The 17,394-nt window shown below is 32.3% G+C and overlaps 1 protein-coding gene across 6 annotated transcripts in view; it reads left to right on the top strand.

Moving 5' to 3' along the window:
• The window catches only part of LOC127284267 (ETS-like protein pointed), a 94,072-nt gene that overhangs the window by 55,208 nt on the left and 21,470 nt on the right, over window positions 1-17,394 (top strand). For 5 of the 6 annotated variants that reach the window (XM_051309651.1, XM_051309674.1, XM_051309658.1 and 2 more), the window contains one exon: window positions 13,670-13,786. In XM_051309651.1, coding sequence (XP_051165608.1) covers window positions 13,670-13,786 — 117 coding nt within the window. Of the gene's footprint in view, window positions 1-2,174; window positions 3,440-13,669; window positions 13,787-17,394 lie in introns of those variants that run through there. The other variant, XM_051309677.1, reaches the window with a different exon arrangement.

The raw sequence follows: 17,394 nt of genomic DNA, 5'->3' as shown, positions 1-17,394 counted from the left end.
GACTTCTTTCTTGGACTTTATGTCTTTTATTATTCTTTCTCTCTTTCTTTCTTGGATTTATTTTCTCTTTTGAATCTATTTTCCTCTTTCTCTCTCTTGGATGTGTATTCTCTATTTCTTTCTTGGATTTGTATCCTCTGTTTCTCTCTTTGATTTGTTTCTGTTTTCCTCTCTCTTTAGGTACACGCGTACCTCCATCCAACGCACACGCATTCTCACCAGTACATTAAACACATTATCAGTCCAGCTTCGAGGAGCACATCAGCTTCCTAGTTATAATAAACGCCGCAAAAAAAAATACAGCAAAAACCTGCTCGGCCTGCGGCTACTACACCTTCTCTCTCTCTCTCTTTCAATCTCTCCGCACTGGCTTTTCTACATCCAGTGCCGGATTGTTGCATTCAATACAAACTAGAAAAATCAGCTTCCTGCAGTTTCGATTCGATTGTTCATTGCTGATCTGATCTGAAATTCAAGCTACTGCAAAGGATGCTTATATCAGTAGATCTTTTTTTTGAAGTAACCAAACACTATTCCCTGAATTATATAATTATAAATATAATATTATTGTTCTTCATTGTCGTAGGTTACTTTCTGCCTCACCAAAATCAGTGTTATCAATGGTAACTTTTTGGATATTTATAACAATTGTACTTTCAGAATTGGTACTAATTTTAATCGCTGGTAATTACAATCAATAGTCCCTTCTATAATAATTTTCATCATTCAACATCCCCTTTCTAAACCATTTTTGTGTCTTTTATCGGATGCTGTAGGCGCTAATGTAATGTCAATTTATGAATGAACCAATTATTTTCACCACGAAGAATTTATAGAAAAAGAAATCATCCTTTCTAATAAATAGTTTATTAAAAAAAACAACTCGCGAAAATACATTTATATTTTATTATATTAGAAACGATGCGATTAGTTTTTAGTTGCTGCTATTGATTATACTCTAGGTACTGATTATGATTTTCCATTTCCTTTGTTGATGTTAATGATTATCACCTCAGGTGTTGATGAATCCTTAATTCATTATATCACGATCTAGGTATTTTAATATTTAGTATTTGATTTTAAAATCGAAATAAGAGGAACAAAAAAAGTAAAGAGAAATTTAAAAAACTGGAAATGAAAGTCAAATTTGACGCTCTTCATTTCTTTACTTTCCTAGCCTTGAACCATTACTCATTTCAATATTGATCTGCGAGTCGAAAGTGATAACATCCGACTTGGTTCTTTAAAATTGAAGATAACATTTTTAAATCTGTATTTGAGAATAAAATTTTTTCTCCGAAACCTTCATAGTTGCAATAAAACGAAGCTATTTCCATACGCAAAATTCGTGATAAAATCTTCAATTTGTTTGTCACAAAAGGGTCAGTATAAAATTACCCATCATGAAACTTTCGATTGAATAATGAGCCAATCAGCTCCTTTATTTTAAAAGAAATAAACATTCTCTAAGAAATGAGTATTTGAAATAAGATTGGTACGTTTGAAACCAATTGTCATCAATTAAGTCACTTTAGGAACATATTAAAGTCTGAAACAGATTGATGGTGTTTTTTCAAAATAGAGAAAAAAAAAATTGAATGAGAGAAAGAAAATAATAATGATAGTTTTTTTTGATGAGCGCGAATGAAGATGTCGAAGGTGTTTCTTATCTATCTGGCAGGCTCCCGGTCTCTAAAGTATCCGTAGCGTGTCTCTTGTATGAATGAACCTCAATGGAGGAAGAGAAGGCCAAGAATGATGCTTGTGTTGGTTCACCCACACTTACATACTTGGCATTTTGCCCGTGGTTGGCGTTTGCGCCAACTGCGCTTCTCTCTCTCGATCCATCCAAAGAGAGAGAGAGTATTCATTCATAAAACTAACTTCGGAGTGAGGCCAACCGACGCGGCTGCTGCTTGGATCAGGAGAGTAGAGAGGTGAAGGGGTTTATAAAACTCGAGAGAGAGAGAGAAAGATGCTGGGAAGGGAGATTGCGTTCCTTGTTCCTCTCATCGTTTCTAGATCGCGAGTGAGCGGAACGAGTATCTCTCTTTCTCTGGCACACTCCCCCTTATAATAAGCCATGGTCCCCTTGCACCGCCTCAGCGCCTAGCCAGCCGTAACACCGACGAACGAACCAACACCCGTCACTAGTATTTTAGTCGGACCGGCTTGCGAAGGGAGTTTTACACCGCGGCTCATCCTACCGTGTCTTCCTCTTCATCATCATCATCATCATCAACATCATCCTTCGGGAAAATTCAAGAAACCACGCGACGTTCACCACCTCTCCTGATTTCTTCCCCTACTGCTCTTCTTCAGTTACTTCTTCTTCTTCTTCTTTCTCTCCCCTTCCTATATGTTCTATCTTCTTTTCCTTCGCCCTGCTCTTCTCAACGTCAGTACACGCACTTACCTGCTGAACGTGAGATCGCGATCGTTCTGTTCTTGTGCCGCGACAAGTTGATATAGCGACGGGAACAGTGCCATATGAAAGTTTATCGCCGCGTTATCCCCACCACATGAACCTTCAACAACTGTCATTGGTTGAATCTGATTGTCAAGAGAGAAAGAGAGAGACAGAGATAATCTCTCCCACCTATCGTCATCTGCAAAAACTAATTTTGAAATGTTTTTTTGAATATGGGTTCCTTGATCTACATATATCCGGAATGAAAACGTCATGAATGTTGCTGAGAATTAAAGAGCTACTCACGGCCTATATTTCTGGCGACATTTCATATTCTCGGATCTCTGAATACATTTTCGGCCAATATCTTATATACGTATATACACATATACTCAAGCGATTTTACCCCAACTGACGCTGAACGTTGCGCAAGCAGGTATTCAGAAATAGCCTGGGTCGCAGTTATGAATTGATAGCAAACACATGGTGGACATGCGATACTGAATTGTAAGTCGTGTGTGGGTACCGCTGATCCGGCTTCGCTTTACTATGGGATAAATTAAGGACGCGCACCTCTGGTGCCACCTGACCTTGACAGGATATGGCTCTCCATTGGGATTATATGCTTCTTGTTCCAAGGAAAAATTTTTTGGATACTAATAGTGATGAAACAGATTTTTATCAATTTAAATTAATTCATTATTTTTCATGAATCTAAAATTTAAAAGAAACTTATTTATTTGACAGTGAAGTGCAAAAAGAATAATATGAGAGAGAAACTGTGAAGTGGAAAGTTTATTAAAGTGAAAAGAAACAGCATTTGGATTGAAATTGTTTTTTGAAAATCGGTACTTAAAAAATTAAAACAAGTGATGTGAAAAAACAACAATTGACTGTGAAGTTGGTGACAGTTGACATTGTTAATGAATAGTAAGTACTATAGAGCAGCACAAATGTACGTCGATTACGGCGGTGAAACTCATACCGGAATGGGAATTAAGTCTATGAAGTCTTCTGGCAGACCACGAGGTACTATTTCCAAAAGGTTTTTTATTTTTAATTTAAATGCGCGATTCATAAATAACTGGATATTAGAAGTAATTCTTCTACATTTGCTATATATTATAGAAGAAGGTTTTATAGTTCCATGAACGCACTAATTTCGTTTCCGTATTTATGGGTTGATTTTGGGAACATTTTGATGGTTGTTCTAATTCTGTTGCATCGTTTCTGATGTTTTGGGTTGGCTTTTCCATAACTAGGAAGTTTTCTTTAATTTTTGTTTCTTCCTCTGCAGAATTTGATAATTCTTTTGATTTTTGATCTTGTGGAATAGATGTTTTCCTTTTTGGTAATAATTTTAAGGACACGTGGTTTGTTTAAAGATCAGCCATTTATGTAATATATATATAGTGAAACTTGTTCTGCCATTGACATCATCTGCACTGTCATAATGTTGAGTGCATTTTTGACAGCCGGCGGTGGCACACGAACGTGACTTACTTTATGACAGATTATAGCAGATGTTAACGACACTGACAACTGTAACCTGTGTCACTGTAAACGCCTGGCACGTACTCGGCACTTCCTGTGTTTGAAAGACGAGTCCGTTGAGTCTCAAGTTAGTCGCGGCGCACTTACAACATATTATATATCTCCCCAAGTGTCTGATTTGGTTGCAGATCATTACAGCCTAATAACTCTTCTCTATAAAAAAGAAATCTTTTCCTTTCATCTCATCTGGACCAAAAAAAATTGCTACATTTTTTGTTTCGTCTTCTGGTCAATATAACTCGAAGTTGAAAAAAATTTCGTTACAATTTATTTAGTTTCTTTGTAATAATTTTGAAAATTATTTTTGATTTTAATGATTAACAATGATTTATTAATTAGTATAGATATATAACAAAGCTATAAAAGAACAGGTGTAGAAAAAAAATGACTCGGCATATATTTTATATAATGAATGCAAAAACGAGTACGCTTGCAAGAATGTAAATCGGATTATGCAGATATTTTTGGGATTAACGACATAATATAGAGGAATCTCTCGCTTTCGTGGAATTCAAGGTTTCGATGAATGTATGTCTATAAAGATGAAACGAGAGAGTAAGAGAGACACTGCAAGTTCTTGGTTCTCAATTAGAGAGAGCTTGGTTAAGAAGCATCCGACACGTGCGTCCGTAAATATCCTCCGAGACTTGCTTAGTTTATAATATAGTACGCGAATACTTAAACATTAACAAAAGGATTGCAATTCTATTTTTTTTATTTTTTATTCATTCAACAAACTCGCAAATGTTACATAGGACAAGGTTTTTTTTGTATTTTCCAAGGTTAGAGAAACTATACTATACTTACATTTTTACCAAAATTTGTATTATTATTATAATGGTAATTATATTTATAATTATGCAATTTAATTTTTGCACTATTTACTTAGAATTGTTTTTCGAAATAATGATGCAAAATTGAAAGTTATATTTTTTTATTTAGAATAAAGGAGAGTATATAGAAAAAAAATATGTAATATTCTCTCGGTGCTTAAAATATAGTACACGAAATGAAATAATAGATGCGTAATTACATGAACGAGAAAGTGACGATTTTCATACGGCGAGCCTCGGTGCCGTCGATGGGCATCGAAGCGTAATATATAGAAGCAACGTAGCATTTCGATTACTTGTTTCGTGGAAGTAGTCAATGTTGCTGACAATAAAGCGAGCAATAAAGAGGATGATTCTGGTACTACTGGTAATGATGATACCGGTGATTTAAACATATATAGTATAGTATATTCATATACATATACATATATATCGTTCATGTCATTCAAGGCGTTCTTTTGAATTCCTCTGTCCACAGTTTTGTTGACATTAAACAGAAGACGAGGATAATTGTTCGTGGTTTAAAAAAAAAATCGCGTCATCAGCAAGACAAGCGAATGCTTAATCATCCCTGACAGTATTCATTTTTTTTTTTGTAAATTTTAACTCCTGTTTTATTTTTTAATTATTTTTTTTTCAAAAATTAGGTTTGGGACAGTAGATGAAAATATTTTCAGAGTACAAAAAAATATATTTTTGTCCTAGAGGGGTAAATTGATTTTATTTTAGTGAAAAAGCAATTTTTGTAATTGAAAAGAACATTTTTTTTTAATAATTAAAAATAAAGAAATAAAGAATTGTCATTTGTCCCTGTGGGGTTCCCTTCAATTGACATAACGGTACTTTTTTCACGGTCGAATATAACGATCGCAGAACATTAACGAACCTTGAACTAGATCATTGTATATAAAATTTGAAAAAAAATTTTTACAAATAATCAACTATTTGATTATTATATTAAACGAAAAAAAAAATTTTTATTTAAATCAAAAAAATTGGAAAAAAATAATTTTAATATATAAAATTTTGATTAACTTTCAATGGCAGTGATAAATTTTTATGTTTTTTCAATTATATACGTCACTTGATTAATATTATTATTTATATTGCCAAATATACTTTCCACGATGTGCACGTTATTGTTGCATTACTTTTTCTAAAACCGCAACTCGTTGTTTGATTATGATCTACATGTTTATTGTAGAAAAAAGAAAAAAAAAGGAAATCAGTGATTCATTTTATATGTAGAAATTATAAATTCTGCTGTCCTTGGAATTTTATGAAATTTTTTCCATAAAAAAAACACAGAAAACGGTCGAATACATTCTGTTAATAAACACTAGAATGCATGATCTAATTAAAAAGAACGGAAATACGTTTCTCCCTTGTATATATAACAAATATTAGGACGCTGAATCATTCAAGTAGTTTAATTGCTTCAAAAAGACCCTTTTCAAACGCACTTGCGCACGCGCCTTACAAGTGTTATCTGATTGGTCGAAAAAGGGCGGGCTCTTTTGAAATACGATTTATTCGCATATTAATAATGATAATAATAATAGTAGTAGATATTAAAAAATATTATTAATATTTTATTAAAATTCGTTGCCTTAATATTATTAAAATGTTTTTAAATATTTTTCACATAATTTTTTTTTAAACACGTGTTTATTATCAACGTCTCTTTTAAGTCACAAATTTCTTTACTCTTTATATAGGAATACAGTTGTCTTTTACATAGTGTCCTCATATAAACGTGACTGGAATAAAAAAAAAGAACGAAATATATTTATTGTTTTTCAACTCTTTATTCTATTTTTCATATTTATTATATATATTTTCGCGCGAAAATTAATGAAACAAGATGTATTTAAAGATATTGTTTTTCCCTTTCATGTCAGTGGGGTAATAAATTTGTGTCTATCTCATTTGAATACGTTCTCTGTTATGTTTACCGTCGCGACATTGTGAATCAATCTTCAGACGTTGTTAGCGAGAGCTTCTTCTTCCTTCGATTCCTGCCAAGTTTTGCCCAAACCCCCTCCCAACCCTTCTTCTTTACTTGCATTCGTCGTGCAAAATCATGGCCCGTGCTTTATAAGCAACACGTCATACATATCAATTTTATCGGACAGCAACCTCGGTACCCATCAATATATTTTTTTTATTATTATTTCAAAGTCATCGCCGTTTTGTTTTTCATTAATTATTTTATATAATAAATTATATACTAAATGTATAATTATAAATTATTAGTTATTATAAAATATATTTGTATTTATAATTATAAATCATATTAAAAATTAACAATCATTTTTTTAAATATTTTTATCTTGGTTATATTAGATTCTTGAAATTTGCAACATGGAAATGTTTGCGCCATAGAGAGGCAATTATTCCGATAGGTATCTCAAATTTAGACGAATTGTTATACAGCTAAAAGAAAAAAAAAACTTTCGTGCCAGGTTAATTATGCATCTTGGTCTGCTTGAAGAAAGAGAATCGTTTTGTGGCAAACTCTTTAGGGTGAGATTGTAAATCGCTCTCTTTGAATTGAAATACTCGAGGGAAAATAAAAATGACTAGTTTTGTTCACTATTGTGTTCTTATCTATAATACAAAAAAAATTGTTGAACAATCGGATGTGAGTTATCATAATTTTATTCATATTTTATTTACAATGTCATTTCCATTGTTTTATTGGTACAATCTTTAAAAATTTATAATACAAATTGTAGTGTCAAAAAATTTTGTTGTGAAAGTTAATTTTAAAAAATTTTGACTGTTATTTATCACAGCAAATTTTTTCGTTGTCATAGCTAATAAGTTTTATCTAGTTACTAACATCTTTAAAACATATTTTTATCATATAAAAACATGGATAAGGTCATTGTTTGTCTTCATAACTAAGATTCGATAAGGATTGAGAATGTATCAGTTTTATGTGTGTATATATATATAGATCTTTCGGGTCCAATGTTGAGAACCGGTTAATCAGCTTCGAGAACGATAATTGGTCCATATGGGACAATTATTGCCTTCTCGTATAAGCTACTGTATTGGGATCCGCCTTTCTTGTGATGGTGTGTGATGTCGATGCATCCAATCTCGGTATGATTGGAAGTGCCTCAGGAAGTCGACTTGCCTCGCACTTTATCGTCAAGCACACTCATATAAAGAAGCCTATCTCAGTGAAACACGCGGTTTCGTTGATAATCAGTATTTATAGCTGAACATTGACAATAACACATCAACCGCACTTGTTGCACACACGATGAGTCCTCGCCTCACTAACGAGCCCCTCGTATATTATATTTTTCAAAAAAAAGAAGAAAAAATACAGCTCGAAATTTTATATCCACAAACAACCCGCCCACCGTATCCCTTCGCATTAATTTTCAAACAGAAAAAGAAAACAATTGTCATTTTTTTTCTCCTGTAGCTAATTTTAAATATTGCTTTGGGATGTATAAATAAGCTCTAAAATTCAATTGTTAGAATTTTTATTTGATAGAATTTCATTAGATATAATTTTCATTAAACGAAAAAAAAATTGCCGAGTTGTCCCCTTTTTGAGAGGATGAGAATTTTCCAAAAATTAACAATGTTTTCATAATATCTCTAGAGAATTTATTCCGATGAGCCTTTTTTTCTGTAGGCGTTGCTAGTACAAAATGACATATTCATTAACGAGCTTGTTTTTCTCAGTCTCTTTAATCACAAAAATTTTCTTATCGCTGAAAAAATTATCTTCTATTTCTTCTTTTTTTTTGACAAAACTGACCCTTTTCGTAAACCATTATCGCTAGTAAAAATATCGATAATTATTACTGAAGCGATAGCGTGAGTTTAGGACAATATAATTTCAGAAGAAAAAAAAATACTGAACAACAATACTATCTAAAATGGATAATATATAAAAACATATACTAAAAAAGCTAGCTCTGTATTTGAAAGGGACGCGCAACAGGTGTACGAATGCAAAGAGGGTGTTGTGTATGGTTGAGCTCCTCAAAAGTCGATAAACTTTCCGAGAGAGAGAGAGAGAGAGAGAGAGAGAGAAAGAGAGATTGTGTCTATACAAAGAAGTCTATTGTTACCACGATTGTAGATGCAGCTTTTATTTAAAAATATAATAATAATCTTGTATATAGGTGTTAAAATCACCCATGTATATGCTGCACACTTAATCCCAGTTATCAGTTTCTTGGGCATACATCGTAATAAATTTAATTACATATGTACACATTTTTTTAAGGCAGATGTGCTGCTTCAAAATTTTTGAAAAAGTATATAATTTTTCACTAGTTGTAAAATGAATTTTATAACGAAATAGAAGAGGGAACTATATTGCTTTACCTTATTTTCCATATTTTTGGGTTGATTTTCAGTATATCCGGTTATGAAATCTGTTATGTTGATGGGTTCAGATTAATGATGGTTCCAATTAATGATGGTTCTAATTAATTATGATTCCTATTAATAATGGTTCCAATTAATTATGGCTCCAATTAACTATGATTTCAATTAATATTCCTATTAATAATAATGGTAGTAATGATGGTACAAACAAAGCAAAGTGATTTTCGCAGCAAATAAATAATATATAATTTGTCCATGCTTTTTAAAAATATTTCACAAACATTAATTTATTTTCACGTCCTTGTTTTTTTGCCATCGTTTAGAGTTGAAATTCTCGAAAATGACATTATTACTATATCGTCAAGAAAGTGTGTGTGTCTATTAGCAAAAGGTTTCCAGGAATATTAGAGAGAGAGAGACAGTGGAGAATAAGCGGTTACTGGGGACTTATTAATTTTGTGTCTTCTTGTTTTTTTTCCTTTTTTTTTTAATTTTATATGCGACTATGATAGATTGTTATAGTAATTTGTAAAAGAGACCGAGTTTCGAGGAATGAAGCGTTTCTTGGCTTTTAATGGACCCAATGACCTCGTCGCCCCGCCATATGTTGGGGAGGACGACTGATTTTGGATATATGCCACGTATGGGCTATAGGTTCACGACAGCTGCACCAGTTGTTGAGCTGTTGCCTCAAGACAGAGGGATAAGAAATTTGGCGTAGCACGTGCCTTCATATAACCGTTAAACAGCTTCAAGAAGCCAAATTTTGTTCTCAAATCCTCGATTTATTATGGTTCGACCCATTTTCTTTTTTTTCTATCAGTTACAATTTTTTAATTTCTTAAGGGTGGGGGGGGGGGCAAAAAAGCACCTTTCCAGAAGAAAACGATTTTAATTTTCTTCAGGGTTACCACGGGTCATTGTCTTAATTTTTTATAAGTTCATTGTGGTCAGAAAAAATTTAAATAAGGGAAAAATTTTTACGGCAACCTTGTTATTTAATAAATTTGAATTGTGCGGAATTTTGTTTTTCAAGAAAAAATGCTAGGTTTTTTTGAAAAAAGACAATTTTAAGGTTATCGGATAAAAGAAATATTCATCTTGGTATTTTTTTTTTTAATTAGGTTTGGGAACTCGACGCAAATAACCACGCGAGATGCAAATTTATGTATTAATGAAACGCGCTCGTAAGGTGAAATGTCATTGAGGTTGGGAGGTGAATTTAAATTTCCATTTTTGATATTGAGCAACAGTTTAGTTTTTTTTTTCTTTTAAATATTTATATATAATTGGATTTCTCCCTTGTTTCTTGGTTGACATAGACAGACAAAAACCCCTTGCGATTAATTAATTATTATTCTTGAAAGTATACTTATAACTCAGGTGATCCTCAGCACCTGTCCTCGTGGGAAAATTCAACGGAAAGTCATTTTGCGGTATTTTTATTCTAAATACGTGTTTTGTAAAAATAAAGAAAAATAAACAATAATGCCGGTGTGTATGCGGGAAATTGGGTGATGATTATAAAATCATGGTAGATTAATTCTACCATGTTTCTTCTTTTTAGATGTTTTGCATTTTTATTTTTTTCGCGGTTCAATTGATGAGCATGTAACAACAAAACTACCGAAAAATCTCGAATGCAGTGGCATTTCGCTTGATGCGCCTCGAGTATAAAAGCATCGATTTCGCGGAATATTGTTGGCAATTGAAATTCTTGGCGAATTGCTGGCACAGTACGCGTGGCACGTGGGGTTTTTCAATCGGCTTTCTTGGACGCGATTGTCGGTTATATTACTCCTCCTTCGAGCGTGTGTCGTATTGCCGTAACTTTTTTTTTCTGATGCACGCCTTCAATGTCGATGATGGTCTAATCAGAAGAATAAAGGTGCAATTTAAAAAAAAAATTAATACTGTTTGTATTTTTTTTCGAAAAAAAAAAATTGTTTTTCCTTTATATTTATTAATGAAGTAAGGATTATATATTGATGTGAAAAGCATAATGTTTATATATGCGAAAAATTCTGATCGTGCGTCACAGCGTCAGTGGGTCCTCGCCCACACTTTATCCACAAATAGCAACGAAATAGGTTATCGTATGTCACTGCTCGACAAACGCAAGGTCTCTCATTGGACTTGATAATTTCATGTAATCGGATTTTTTAAAAAAGAATAAAGGGTTTTTTATATTCAAAATCCCTTTTTGAAATTAAAAAATACATTTGCCTTTTATTTATTCGACAATTTTTAATTTTTCCACTTTCCTGATGTTATACATCTGTTTTTATCTCATAAAATTTTATAAAAATAATATTCATAATTGGTTACAAAATTTCAAAATGAGAATAATATTTAATGGAGAATAGTGTATTCCGAAAACGATGATATAATTGTTGAATAAACGGTTGAGGACCCTAATCTCAAAAAAAAAAGTTTAAAGTTTAGTGCATCTTATGCACCATAAGGCTCACATGGCATAGAGAGCATATTCCGATGCACCTGCACCTGCCTGGCAGTTGCCCACCCCCCCCTCTCTTTCTCTCTCTTGATGCCTATCTAGGCCTCTCTACTGGGCCCCTTGTCTTGCCATCCCACCGCGTCACCTGACGCAAAACTCACCGACTGCACTGTGTGAGAATTACCATTAACCTGCCTTCTCACACACGTGGAGGGAAATTACTTATTTTTATTTTATATGTGCACTAAAAATAACAGAAAGATATATATCCCTTTGGATATTGCGAAAAAAAATGATCCCTATACCAATACATTAGTACGAAAAATTTTGCATCCATTTCAAAAAATATTTTGAAGCCTGACTGAATGTTCAAATGAATGAAAACTTTGTTTAACTTCAAATGCGCTGACCTTCCTAAGTAATCTATATAGAAATAAGAATTGAATCTAAATACAAACTAGACAAAAACTATATAGAAACTAGATAAAAACGGGATAGAAACTAGAATAGAACTGGATAGATTCTAGACAGTCTAACTGTTCTGTCCTTTTTAAATAATCTACAAATGCACTAAATAATTTCCATGTAGTTCAAGTATGTAGAAACTAAATATAAAAACTGTATAGAAACTAGATAGTTTCCAAACAGTTCAAGTATCTAGAAACTAGATAGTTTCCATATACAGTTTAAGTATCTAAAAAGTAGATAGTTTTAATATACTTTAAGTATCTAGAGACTAGATAGTTTGAATATAGTTGAACTATGTAGAAACTAGATAGTTTGAGTACAGTTGAACTATCTAAAAACTAGATTGTTTACCTACACGGAAAAAAAGAAAAAGTAACTTTTACTACTTTAAAAGTAAAATTGGACCTGTCCGAAGTTTCTGCGCATCTCCGGCAACTTTTACTCCAAAAATAGTAAAATTTACTTCAGAAATAGTAAAAATTACTACGGAAACAGTAAAATTGACTACAGAAATAGTCAATTTTACTATTTTTCGAGTAAAAGTTGCCAGAGATGCGCAGAAACTTCGGACAGGTCCAATTTTACTTTTAAAGTAGTAAAAGTTACTTTATTCGTTTTTCCATTTTTCTCCGTGTATAGTTCAAGCATCAATTTTTGTATTAAATTATACAAACAATAATAGGGAAAAGAAAATTATATAAATCTAGATGACAAAAATGTGATTTTATTTTGAAAAGTATAAAATTTTGAAAGCAACTGATGGTGTGGTATCAATGGAAGCGTAAATTCACTTGTAAGAAGTTTTCCTTATTCCGATGGTGCTGATATACATTATAGTTTTATGATTTGTGTTACACGCGTTGAAGTGTTGAAGAATCGCAAGGGGAAAACTTTCGAACCAAAACACTTGTATTATACATATATTTATATTTATATGCGATATATAGTTTGAAGAAAGAAGTCAAGGAACCTTATCGACTACTTGCATAGATTTAGAGAAGATAGCAATCTAACGCAGCCATATGGTAATAAGGGACATATATTTTAACGATCCTATGGAATAGCTGCTATACTGCCATGGGAGAATATATATTCAAGGAGCTTGTATATACATATATTATATGGCGATGCGTTCTATTAACGCGCTTGCACTATTCTCTCCTTCTTAATGTCAACTCAACTTTAACTTGAAATACTTGGTTAATATTTTGCCTCTCTCTCTCTCTCTCTCTTTCTCTCGCGGTTATGTCCTGAATTTATAACAACTCTCGATAGATATCCCCCTGAGATAACTTTAATTTCATATATGTATATATGATGATGATAATGATGATGATGAAAATTATAGCAAACTTGTTTTTGAAACGCTTTAATAATAATCTATAAAAAATGCAGTGGTTTTGAAAATTTTCATTCAATTAATTTTCAAGTATATAAAATTCACATGAAAATTAAATTAATGAGGAAATTTTTATTGAATTATAATTTAATGATAATATAATGATAAAAAATATTTGTTATTTCTAAAGAAATTTGTAACTAATTCTAAAATATTTGCTAATGGTATGTGCTTTTTTTTTACAGATATCCCAACGCAAGTGCCTCCCCTCACACCTGGGACAAACAAAAAGATGACAGAGGCCTTAAAGGCCTCATTCGCTTCTTGGGAAAAGGAACAAATTCGCCTCAACATAACCAAAGGTAAGAAATAATATTTATTGTCATATTATTTTAACATTAAATTCAAATCGTGGATTAGTCCGCAGTAATTGGTACATTTATCCTAAATGATTTTTAGGGTTAAAATGTTTTTTTTATTAGTTTAGTAAAAAAGATCTTTGTGAAAAAACTGTGGATATAAAACAAAAAATTCTTCATCTATTTCCTTTGGAAAAATGATTTAAATTTTGGAAATTTTGAACTTCAAAAATCAATATTGAAGATTATTATTTTAAAAGACGGTTATTATAAGCCAGCAAAAATATATTACATCATAGGTGAACTGATTCTATTTTTAGATTTTGTAATCAAAAATATTTACAATAGAATTCAATGCATGGCATATAATGCCAAGCCAATATATATATATATATAGTCATTGGTATCAGCGATGAATGAAAACTTGATGATGATGATGATCGTTCCACGATTTTCGCGTTAAAATAATCAAGGAAGTGGAACCGCCTCGGACAATTAGGTTCATCGAGGTCGAAAAGTAATAATATTTCGAAAACATTATACAAATTTTTTTTTTCGAGGGGGGGATCTTTTATGCAAAAACTATATTTCAGACTCATAAAATATTAATGTTCCAGTCAATAAGTTTTCCAATTTGCGTTATTGCTCAAATATTTTTGTTTACTTTCTCTCTAAAAAAAAAAAAAATTGCACAATCGAAATTTTTTTAATGCATCTATTTTGAACCTACTTTGGGCCTACATTTGACATACTTTGAACCTACTTTGGGCCTACCTTTAGCCTGTACGACGATAGGATTAGATAATAGAAAAAGGCATTTTAAAATGAGAATAATTTTTTCTGTATAAAGTCGTGATTGTGAATTTTTTTTTTTTTTGGTATCCCCCTTTCTCTCATTTTGATCAGAAGTGGAACGGTTAGGTTCACGGAGGTCAGACGAGGTGATCTGGCCTGAGAGGGTACCCGACGAGGGCATGTAGACCGGAAGTAACGTCACACCCGCGTGGCTCTGAATGCGCATACCGGATGTGTGGCATCGGCTCCCCATCAGAACCATCAACATCACATTCACGATTCCATAGCACATCGCGTCGCACATCGCATCGCTTTGCATGCACGCATTCACGCACTCTACCTACATACACAGATATAAAAAAAAAATTTATATACACACACATTCTCATTTGTTATGTGTTTCTATATATATATATATATAATAAACGCAATGACGAGATCCACCTTCACTACCTTCAGATTATTCGATTGTTGTTTGTCGTCGTTTTGACATTGTTCAACCCTGCGACGACGTTCCCTCTTCTGTAGATTATAATTTGAGACTTTGACTTTCAACTCATGTGTATATAGTAATTATGTACTATAAAAGTCGATTTAATTTTTAAAAAATTGTTTTATTTTTTTTTCATGGGCAGCTTTAATTGAAACTAAATTGCTTCGGTTTTGAACCTATCTGTAACCAATTTTGGGACTACTTTCGTCCTCCTTTGGAACTATGTTGAATCTACTTTGAACCATTTTTGGACATATATTGGATTTACTTTGAACCTACTTTAGATTTTCGTTGAAATTCTATTGATCCTACTTTGAACCTACTTTGAGCTTACTTTAGCTGATACGATCCTATATTTCTCCTACTTTGAACCTACTTTGGATCTGTATTAGACCTACTTTGAATCTATATTCGATCTACTTTGAACCTGCTTTGAATATACCTTAAGCCTACATTCAACATACTTTGAACCTATTTTGTTTTCATTAAACCCACTTTGAGCCTTTTTTATACTTACATTGAACCTATATTTGCCCTGTTTTGAACCTACCTTAAGCGTATATTCTTTGAGCCTATTTTTGGCCTATATTAGACCTAATTTGAGTCTACTTTAATCCTGCATTGAAGCCATATTGGTCCTACTTTGAACGTATATTGACCTAGGAAACCTAAACGATTAATTTTTATTTATAATAATTACATTCTCATCACATGAGAAGGTATTATTGTTTCTTAGTAATGATTAAATGTATTTGAAATGATTTTTTTTTCTCGAGAGGGGGATATAAATAAGATGCGTTCATAATGCGTTAATAATCCAGTTTAATTATAGTTTTTATAGACTTAAAATACAATAGACTATTTTTATATTCTATTTTGTTCTTTAACATTGAAATTTGATAGTAAATCACACTGAATATATAGGAATGGAAAGATTTATATACAATTGTTGGTGGGGGGAAAAGCTTGGGAGGGGGACTTATTGTCCATTCGAGGCTTTCATTTGAGTGGAATTACATAACAAAGACGGAATTATCACCTGTGCAACAGGTAAGCTCGGATCCCAAATGGATCGTTTCTCACTCTAAATACCTCTAAAACCAACTTAGAAACGATATAGGCTCTCTCTCTCTCTCTTTCCATATATAGCGAAACACAAAGCTTAAAAGTCGGATCTTATTTATCTCATCTCACAATTTTGTTCTTTATTATTGTTATTTTAAATCACCTGCCTGCTCTTTTTAGATTTTTATCAAAAATGTCCTTATTTTGACTGCAAAAATCAGTTTGCTGCTCCATTGAATTTATGTCTCAGTAAAAAATTAAAATATAGTTATTATAAAAAAATGTAATCTAAAAAAAAGAAGTAGGAGAAATAAATATAAAATTGACTAAGAGGACATTTTTTCTTAAATACCAAGAAAAGATTTGAACGGAATGAATTTGTTTTAAGATAAAAAGGGGAAAAAAAACCTAAAATTCCTATTATTTGAAAAGTGGTCGATAACTATGGTAAGTGTTCTACACAGATCGTGTACATATATTTCGTCTGAAAGTGACGAGTATGACATATATATGCAAGGTGAAATGAAAGGATAGAAGAAGGCGAGAGCGAGTAAAGAGTTTTTGTTAACAATGCTGACAAAGAATAAGTTGATCAAACATTGGCCCGATTCTCAAACATATGCGCGGTCGCTTTGATCGTGCGCCGTTAGAAACTGCACGTCTTCCACTCACCTTTTCTATATATATATTTATTTATCGGCTCTATACTGACATATGACGCAGTTATAGTCTCTAAAATGTCCACGCGTACGCATTATTCTTTCATTTAAACATATTATATCAACTCTTCATTCATAATTCTATTTTTCATCACTCTGTAACGATTCTCTTACAAATTTCAATTCTTTGTAGATAATTATAATTTTTTACACTTAAAAAAAAAGAAATTATTTGGTCCAAATAATGGGGAGTTTAAGGGTATGTCCAAGTCCATCCGTCATACACTCGTACGGTTGCCAAGGTAACAGTTACCATAGCAACCGTTTCCATGGCAATAGTTACCAAGACCGTTGTTTTCCTTAGCAACGGTTGATAAGGACTATTTTTCCTTAGCAATGGTAATATTAATATTGGTATTATAATTTTTCTCTTTTCGTAATTATTGCACATTTTAAAAAAAAAAATAATATTGACTGTACTTTTCGTGTAGATATATATACATATAGATTGGACTGTACTTTAACGTGTTGAGATACCAAGAAACAATGCAAGACACGCGTGCAAATATGGGCGCGCACTTCAAATGGGACATTCCAAT

The sequence above is a fragment of the Leptopilina boulardi genome, unplaced genomic scaffold (genome assembly GCF_019393585.1).
Source record: "Leptopilina boulardi isolate dan_hultmark-lab unplaced genomic scaffold, ZJU_Lbou_2.1 LbouV2_119, whole genome shotgun sequence".
In the NCBI taxonomy this organism is placed as follows: Eukaryota; Metazoa; Arthropoda; class Insecta; order Hymenoptera; family Figitidae; genus Leptopilina; species Leptopilina boulardi.
The sequence above is the reverse complement of the archived record's forward strand: the minus strand, read 5'-3'. Positions and strand labels throughout refer to the sequence as shown.